This window comes from Paramacrobiotus metropolitanus, unplaced genomic scaffold (assembly GCF_019649055.1).
Source record: "Paramacrobiotus metropolitanus isolate TYO unplaced genomic scaffold, Prichtersi_v1.0 Parri_scaffold0000372, whole genome shotgun sequence".
Classification (NCBI taxonomy): Eukaryota; Metazoa; Tardigrada; class Eutardigrada; order Parachela; family Macrobiotidae; genus Paramacrobiotus; species Paramacrobiotus metropolitanus.
The window spans coordinates 1-8,620 of NW_026570592.1; the positions used below are offsets into that span (position 1 = coordinate 1).

The 8,620-nt window shown below is 46.9% G+C and overlaps 2 protein-coding genes across 2 annotated transcripts; both read left to right on the top strand.

Moving 5' to 3' along the window:
- The first annotated feature begins 4,041 nt into the window (after positions 1-4,041).
- On the top strand, positions 4,042-5,847 carry LOC129602250 (uncharacterized). Its single transcript, XM_055501245.1, has 4 exons — positions 4,042-4,154; positions 4,244-4,458; positions 5,367-5,600; positions 5,794-5,847. The coding sequence occupies exons 2-4, from the start codon at positions 4,255-4,257 to the stop codon at positions 5,845-5,847; spliced, it is 492 nt and encodes a 163-aa protein (XP_055357220.1). The 5' UTR covers positions 4,042-4,154; positions 4,244-4,254.
- Positions 5,848-6,446: 599 nt separating this feature from the next.
- On the top strand, positions 6,447-7,795 carry LOC129602251 (uncharacterized). Its single transcript, XM_055501246.1, has 2 exons — positions 6,447-6,527; positions 7,217-7,795. The coding sequence occupies exons 1-2, from the start codon at positions 6,481-6,483 to the stop codon at positions 7,548-7,550; spliced, it is 381 nt and encodes a 126-aa protein (XP_055357221.1). The 5' UTR covers positions 6,447-6,480; the 3' UTR covers positions 7,551-7,795.
- The last annotated feature ends 825 nt before the right edge of the window (positions 7,796-8,620 follow it).

Below are 8,620 nucleotides of genomic sequence, written 5' to 3' on the forward strand. Positions count from 1 at the left end.
TGCTCCGGCCAACCGACTCCGGAGAAGAAACCGAGAGGATTACGCTAACATGGTGTGGAACACATCGCTGCGATGCTCAACACCATGTTTGCCAAGCACCCGTAGCCAACTTCGGAACCGGGTAGCCGAGCAGCCTTCACCATTGTAAACAGCGGAAATCCCTCGGCCGAGCCGCCAACAGTGCAGGAAGACTCGGATTTGACTAGGTACGGGAGCCGACCACAAAGGTCGACTTCGTACTTTGCCCATAACTTGGAGACATAATGGATACTGCTGCGCAAGTCGACCACAAAGGTCGGTTGTGCAAGCCGATCACAAAGATCGGTTTTGGAGAACCAAACAGTTCGAACCGCAACGATGCAGATCGTTAAAACCACGATTCGCTACCTCTAGACGACCACAAAGATCGACTGAGTATGGTAGCCGACCGACAGAAGTCGATTATGGAGAATGGATGGAAGCTGGCAGTAGTCACGTGATAATTCAACCGGATTCTCCGTTTGAATCCAGACCTACAGGCTCTGTACCTGGAGATCAACCGCAGTCTCCCCCGGACGACATCGGGTAAACCAGCCGATTCACCGGTGACCACGACTACGCGCGTCTTTGAACGTGCTGCCATTCCCTGAAGAGGAACAGCGACGGTGATTTGGATACTGGTGTACCAACGACTCCGCCGCGACCTGCTTCATGTCTCCAATGGAACATCCTAGGCAGACCCAGTTAGAATACTTGATCTGCAACCCTTAACGAACCCCGATGACGATGACCACCTGCCCGCAACAGTACCGGCCAGTCGGTCTTCGTCAGCGGCAAAGAAAATTTCCCGCGGACGTGAGTCGTCTACCCCAACAGAAGCGGCTAGGCGTCACAGGTTCGCGACAAAACAGAATGGAAGAATCGGATCTGACGACCCCAGGGACTTGCATGTGCATGAACTTTAAACCAAAGAGCTTGTCTTGTCAACCGGGGCCACAAAGACCCTTAGCGTTGTAAGCGAGCGCAGTGCATGATGAGACGCCAGCCAACCGGCCAACAGATGCCAAGAAACTCCTACCTCACAGGACTTGGCGACCCAGAAGCAAGCAATTCGGATTGACCGACCTCAACAGTAGCTCGGATCCGACCTGGAGTTCACGTCAGAAATCACAGAAGGAACGGAGTTGTGTTGCCGAACATCCCTCTGCCAGTCCGAACTGACCGAAGGATGTCCTGACACCAAGGACCCGGCCAACTGTAGCCGAACGCACAGAACTCCTAAAATGAAGTCGACAACCATCAGATGGAGGTCGGAAGTAGGCGACAACAAGTCGGAAAATCAACCAGAAGTACGAAATCGACCTCCTAGTGGAAGAATTTAGCCTTTCGTCGGATAAAACACCAAGTTTTTCCGACTTGAGGAAGTCGGAAAATAGCCGACCTCCGAACTTGGACATGGATATCCGACCTCAAGCTGAAGTTGGAAGTGACCGCACAGAAGCTGGAAGGATACGACAACAGGTCGGCAAAGGCATTTAGAAGTCGAGAATCGACCTCCTAACGGAAAAATCCGACCTTCGAACGGATGAAGACTCAGTTCATCCGACCTTCCGAAGTCGACCAACCAAATACAAGTCGGAAATCGGCAACTTATTCAACATGACGGAAGAAGAATGACAACTGTCTGCGGTGGATGAATTCGACTTGAAGGAACTGTTTAGCCCCACATGGGCATGTTATTGCAGGTTAACCCTAGTCGACCAATGACGGATAGGACAACCGACCTCGACAGAAGGTCGGATAACAACGGAACAGACTGGATGGAAGTCGACTGGACACTTCCATCGCTGAAACTCATAAATTCCGACCGGACCTTCGAGCCAGTTCGACTCGGATAGCCCCAAACTAGGCTCGTGGTAGCAGATTGAACGGTTGTAACCGACCACTTTTGAACGGAACCGCTGTACATGACGACCACACAGGCCGCATGACTTACATACAGCTTTCTCCGACCTGGACTTTAAGAATTCGGAACATAGCCGAATTTCCCCAGCCGCCGGTCGACTTACCGGTAGGCCGACCTTGGTCAAACCGACCTCGGTCCTATTCCCCATTCAGAGAGGATGCCTCGGCATTTGCAATTGCAACAGTGCCTCTCTATCCCTGACGGACGGATACGAGTCGGAAGTAAGTGTTTAACCGTGCTTATCCGACCTCGGTGAATGTAACCGGTCACGACGGGTAACCCGGGAACCGATGCCCCGGACCCAACTTACCGGATGAGAGTGGACAGGAGACCCCGTGGACGTCATCCTAGTCGTAATAGGACCCCCGGACAGATTTTTGCATTTTTTTAGCATTTCTCCTAACAACCGGAATTGTATTTTTCTAGTTCGATCTCTTTAACAGATCTGTTTTTGTAACCCCCTTGCTCACTGGAATTGTGATTAAACTTTATTTCATACTTTCTTTCGCGCTGTATACAACTTTCATTACACTTTTCTTTCACATTGTTCTCCGTTGCCAACAGAAGCAAGAAGCCAGCCAACAGAAGCAACACCGGTCCAACGAAACGCCCGAGCGGCTTCCGGATTTTTCGGCCGTGAGTGGCTTCCACTCATGGGTTCGGAAGTGAAGAAGGGACGGTCGACCAGACACCGGACTCCCACTGCCAGAGGACGCGTACTAGCGACCCCACATTGGGTCCGACTGGAGAGTTGTGCGGTACTGGTGCGGTACCGAGTCGGAGCATCCTTCGCAGGAGCTCGGATTCCCGCCCAGAGGCATGTCAGAGGCACATGACTGCGCCTGGTGCATACGGCCCACCATGGACGTACTTGCACCCATGCTTGCCATATCGCCTCTTTCGCTGTACGTACGTGTGCTGCTGCACTGCACTCATATCCGCTGAAGCGGATATACGCGGCGCACACACTGAGCATACTTGCTCTCTCGTCCCTCTCTCGCGGTATGACTCAGCGTTCATACGCTCGCGTTGGATTGAGTCCAGTCTGCGCATCATCACACAGCTGATGGCACACAGCACGTGCTTGCCGCCAGTTGCTTCTTTCACGCCTTGACGAACGCTCAAGAGCTCTTCTAGCATTCACTTGCTTGCTTAGCCATCAGTGCTTTGTTTTGCTTTCCCTGCTATTACGCAGCATTGTTCCCTTTATTTGTACAATAAAGCACACTCGTGATCTCCTCGCGCTTGCCTGTTACATATATAAACTCGCCGCGTTTTTCTTGTCGTACTATCTGCAATGATTTTGTTGTCATATTATTATCTTGTTGTCGTACGATCTTAAAATTCAGTTTTAGTATTTCGTCATCATGTACAGTATTCGCTGGGACGAGTGACCGTACGCGTCCGAATACTTTTGTCAGTTGCAGTAATAAAGTGGCAGCAGTTCCTTATTTCACTAGAGCGAATTTCGGCGGTGACCGTAGTGTTTGCAGTATCAGATTACTGCATTCAGACAGATACTGCAGTTTACTGGACGCGGGTCATGTAAAGGCGTAAGCGAAGAACAGCAAAATACGATTACTGCAAAAGACAAAAAAAAATAACCGAACTGCACGTTCAAGGCGTAATAACAGTTTCAGCCAAAAGATTTAGACGCCTAAAAACTTGGAACGCAAAGCCAACAAGAGTCGGTAGCTAGCTAGTAGCTAGCTACTACCCTTTTAGCTCATCCGCCTGCACTCTCATGCAAATTCTCTGCAATTCCAGCAAAGCTTTCTTTGTGCGCAGGGATGGAACCCAGTAGGGGCTACGAAGCATGTAAATGTATTCGAACCGATCTGACGAAGGAAGAGTTTTTTCGGACATCCGAATACACGTGCACTGCGACCCGACCGTTATTAGCAAGTACAGGAAAATGCAATTAGAAGACTTCCACGGCAAACCGAACCTGCAGGGGTGGCCCAGTACGCTGCTTCAGATCCGCAGACAACTATAGGCAGTAGCCAGGCAACCGCACTGCGGGGCCAGTTGCAGTCAGAAACTCCTCCATCAACCGTTGTAGCGTGCTGCGTTTTGTCACTTCCATCTTTGATGGTTCTTGGTTCCACTTTGCCAGTTCTGCGTGTTGTGACTTGTTGTCTTCATGAAAATCCTGTCAAGTTTTTACTGGTGAACGAAACACTTCATTGTGAATTGTTAGAATAATTCTGTAAGTGAAAGTAGAGTAGTAATGAGCAGAACCTGACATAATCTGGTGTGTGTGAGTTGTTGGCCCGATTATCCGTGTGTGTGTTGCAGTGAGCAGCGCCATGTCGCTCGTGCCGAGACCCCGCCAGGATTGCAGCGAGAAACAGTTGGGGAAGCTGTCGTTATCCGACACGAAGCTGCCGTTTCGTCACCAGGAGTTCTCTGGCCGTAGTTCTCTGGGCAACAAGAACATGTCGTCGTTGGAAGGGGAGCATAACGCTAACGCTGTGGCGCGACACTTCTCGGGTGGATTCGGGCTTCTGCAGGTATTCCAACGGTTAACAGCACACTGGCTGACTGATCACATAGCGAGATTAGTTTCTGGGTGTCTGGTGTCAGGATGATTTGGCTAATTACTGCTTTTGTCTGTGTGAGCAATTAATCTCAATATTTATCGACCCCTGCACAGAAATGTTAGAAATGTTCACTCATGACTCATGAGTCATGAATCTTAGTTAGACTACGAGTAGAAATCCTCATATGAATTCAACACTAATCAATTCCGCTAGTGGCGGTGTTTTGGTATGTAAAAGAGCTTTTTAATTTAAAAATCAGGTGTAGGGGCGAAGTTTTCTTTTATTGTAATTGCGTTTCATCACGTATAGAGTACTGAAACAGTTTCAGATTTAACAAATTTCATTTTAACAAATTTTTAACAAATTTAACTGTGCAACATAATTTCAGAATTATGAAAAAAATTTATAAAATAATTTATTAACAATTTTGTTGAACGTTTTTTGAAACTTGCAAGTATACAACATGGCTGCGCCTGGCCGCGTACAAAGACGGGAAATAAAAAATGAAAAATCCTTGAAAATCCCTTCTCTTTCACACAGGAAGGAACAGTTGTCGGCTCGTAAAGTCGTCATTACTAATTTCTTATTACTTTTCGAATTTTATCAGAACTTTTTTAATGGTTAAACTTTTTAAGACTAGAGAGAACGCACTGCGCCGATTCTCCACTAATACTAAATGGGTATCAGTTTTCAAATTTAACTGTTTTTAGTGTTCTGTAAAAATAATATAAACTAAAAAATTATTTTAATTGGGAAATTAAATTATACAGGCTGATGATGCTATTATGGAATCAAAATATCGATAAATAAATGGATTAAATAACTGATTAATAATATTTCGTAAAATACTGTATTGGTATGGAGGTTGGTGTTGGCAGGCAGGGAATGTAGCGGAGAATCTGGTGGCGGCCTTCCTGGGCGCCCACCGGCGCGTGCTGCAGAAGGTGCGGATTCTGCCGAATGCGCAGCAGCTGTTGGACGTCTGCGAGGGCTACCGGGGGGACGTCTTCGCCTTGCTGGCCGGCCGGTTCCTCCCCAGTTTGCCTTCTATGTGGACAACGGCGGCCGCACCATCCTTCGCTCCGGCCTTCCCCGGCCTGGATTTCTCACTGGTAGACCCTAATTTTCCCGGTTTTTGTGGCGTAGGACGCTGTCAAGTCGAAATACGTAATTGCAAAATGCTGTCTAGTTACCATTAATTTACCATTCGCTAACTGCTAAGTACCATTGCTAACTTGAAGCAGTAATATACCTATAATTTGAAGTAATATACTTATAATTTTTTTTCTGTGAATTTCTAAATAGCGTAATAATTTTGGTACGGAATGTTGGGTCATTGCCGTAAACAGCGGTTTGTAAAGCAAATTTCTTCTGAACCACCGCTTCACATCGTCCATACGCCCTAAGAGACGGTATTACGTGTTGTGAAGTCTGCGTTCGGGTTTATTATTATTATTTTCATTAAATGGAATTTTCTTGTTGTACGCTCGCTGTAATATCATTTCTCTGAAAAGGCCAGTTCTCATCGTTCTTTTTGCACTTTGCTTTCGTATTTACTGAAAAATTGTTAGAGCAAAATGAGCACACTCTACTCCGGTAGTGCGTAAAATAATACCCTAGGTAACACTGCTGTACGACATGTGGCATGTGCGATAGCGTTCATTTGGCCGGCACCGGTTGGCAGGCTCCTTATTCTGCAGTCCGTTTCCTAATTTTTGATTGACATTATTTTACTATAGAGAATGCGGTCGTATGCGCTCTGTGCTTGCTATACCGGTACAGACGCACATCTTCTTTACCGCTGTACACTGATTTTAATGTATGGGTACAAGTACCGTAAATGGATGTAAGTATTCATGTGAAATTGTGGACGCACATAGCCGAAAAGGAAAATTTAATATTGTCATTCTCTGTAAGTCTGTATAAGCCCCATCCTTATGGGATCTGAGGTACTGTATTGTTCCACTGATTTCGCTCCTTCTGCAGGTTGCCATGCATCGGATGTTGGGAAGCGTTAACAGCATGGTCGCGCACGAAAAGTAAGTTTCCTTTTTCCAGTTCAGCGATGCTTCGATTTTCCTCCGATTTGGTTACTTTCCGTATAAGTTTGAATAAGTGTTCACGGGTCAGTTGTCGCCGCCCATGTAGACTGATGTAGTGCGCTCCTTCAGTTCTTGCCAGGCATCCGCTCCTGAGTTTTCCATTTGGCAATTTCAGTTTGTATCTCGCGATAATATTACGATGATCTTTCTCGATGAATTTCATGCGCCAAAGTGTTTTACTTATCTATGCGATGGTTAAAAAAAGGAGAGAAAAAACACAGCCGTACTTTGCAATCAGTTTAAAGTTTAACCACGGTTTCACTACAACGTAAAGACTTCTCCGCTCCCGCCGCATTTAATCATTATGAGCAACTGTTAGTGTTTTCTTCTTAATGAGTTGGTTTGCTCAACGGTTCATTCGTAGTGTGGAAACCTTAAAGCCTTAAACCTTGAAGCCCTAACCTGAAAGCCTGTCACTGCTTTCGGCTTCTGTATCACTCGTACCAGTTAGCACATAATTCACTGAACGAAAAGGTGCCAAGTTGACCCGACGATACAGTACGGCCAACGACGACAATTAAACATGGCGCGTGACAAGCGTTTTTTTTAAAATAAAGGTCATCGCTGCCACAGGTGCTGTAAGGTGCTGTAGTGCCATTGCATGGTTTCTTTCAATTGGTTTGTAGACACCGGGAGTACTTGGGGACCTTAAATGTGGACTCCTGCTGGCGGACACGCGCTGTCATGGACCAGTACGCTGTGGATTTCCCGGACTGGAACTACGACTGGCTGGTTGTCTGGCTGAAAGTGCTGCGCGTCCTCTTCCCGCAATGGGCGGGCTACGTCGTCATGGAGGCAGTGGGCGACTTTGAGGGGGTGGAGCTGGATTACGGGGCCGTGCTGACGACGGATTCCCAGCCCAAAGTGGTGCTGATCGTCAAGGGGTTCTTGGGCCTGTGGCCGGGCTACGAACGGGCGGGGGAGTTTCGCCAGGAGTGGGACCTGCGCACGCTGTCGTAGCAGATGCGCGACAGCGGCGTCGCCCGCTTCCCTGAGCGCATGTTCTGGCTGTGCTTCCGCGGGGTGCACCCTGAGTGTGGCTGGCAGGAGGGAGCGACGTTCCCGCAACGCTTCTGGCCCGATGACGCCGACATGTACCACGACGTGCGCCAAGAGGAGTCGGTTAAAATGTTGTGCCGTTTCGCGCAGTTGGTGGTGGATCGAATGATGCGTGTCGATTGCATCCGCAATCGCGCTGTGCTCAGTTCCACTGGGGATAAGTAATGGGAAAGAGGTTTTCGCTTGTGGTTGTTGCTGTAGTTGCAGCGGACAAGTGTTGCGCCATATTCCTCACTCTGTTGTAGCGCTCTTTAAGTCTGGACAGTTGCTGTTTTGTACAGTATTTTCCCGAATTTTCATGTTTCTAATTTGAGTAATTTGTATAGCATAGCGATCGGATTCACCAAAAGCTTTTGATGTTTTGTTTCGTTCTGTTCGAAGCTTTTCTTTGCACCAAGCAGACAGTGCAAGAAATGCGACGCCGAGAAAATATTGCAAAAAACGATACCAGCATTGTATTAAATCGTCAAAATGAATCCTGATAAAGTTTTCGAATTTACTTGGTAATTCGAAAAAGACGAAAGCGCTAGTGAAGGAAGTCGGAAACAGATTCACATTACGAACCGGCGAGGTTCGCAGTCACGAGTATTTGAGACAGAACATTTCTGCAGCTGTGCCGTGAGATAATGCTGCTTGCGCCATTGGTACGGTCGAAAATTGTGTTTTCTTTATTCGGAAATACAGTGACAGTTACTATTGATACGGTAATGTTATCGCGATTCTGATTTTTTTTTTTTTTTGATAGCAATAACGATTTTGGCTGTTTTTTTAACGTTTAAATTTGAATCATTTTAAGTAGTATTACGCGAATGCACTTTTTGTAACATTGATGGCCTTTGCCCAATAAAAATGTTTTTAAAGTAAACGTGAGCACTCACTGATGCTACATATCCGTTTAAAAGCAGCATAATAATGCTTGCTAAGTTGTACACAACTAAATCCATAAAACAGCTATGCAAATATGCATTCAC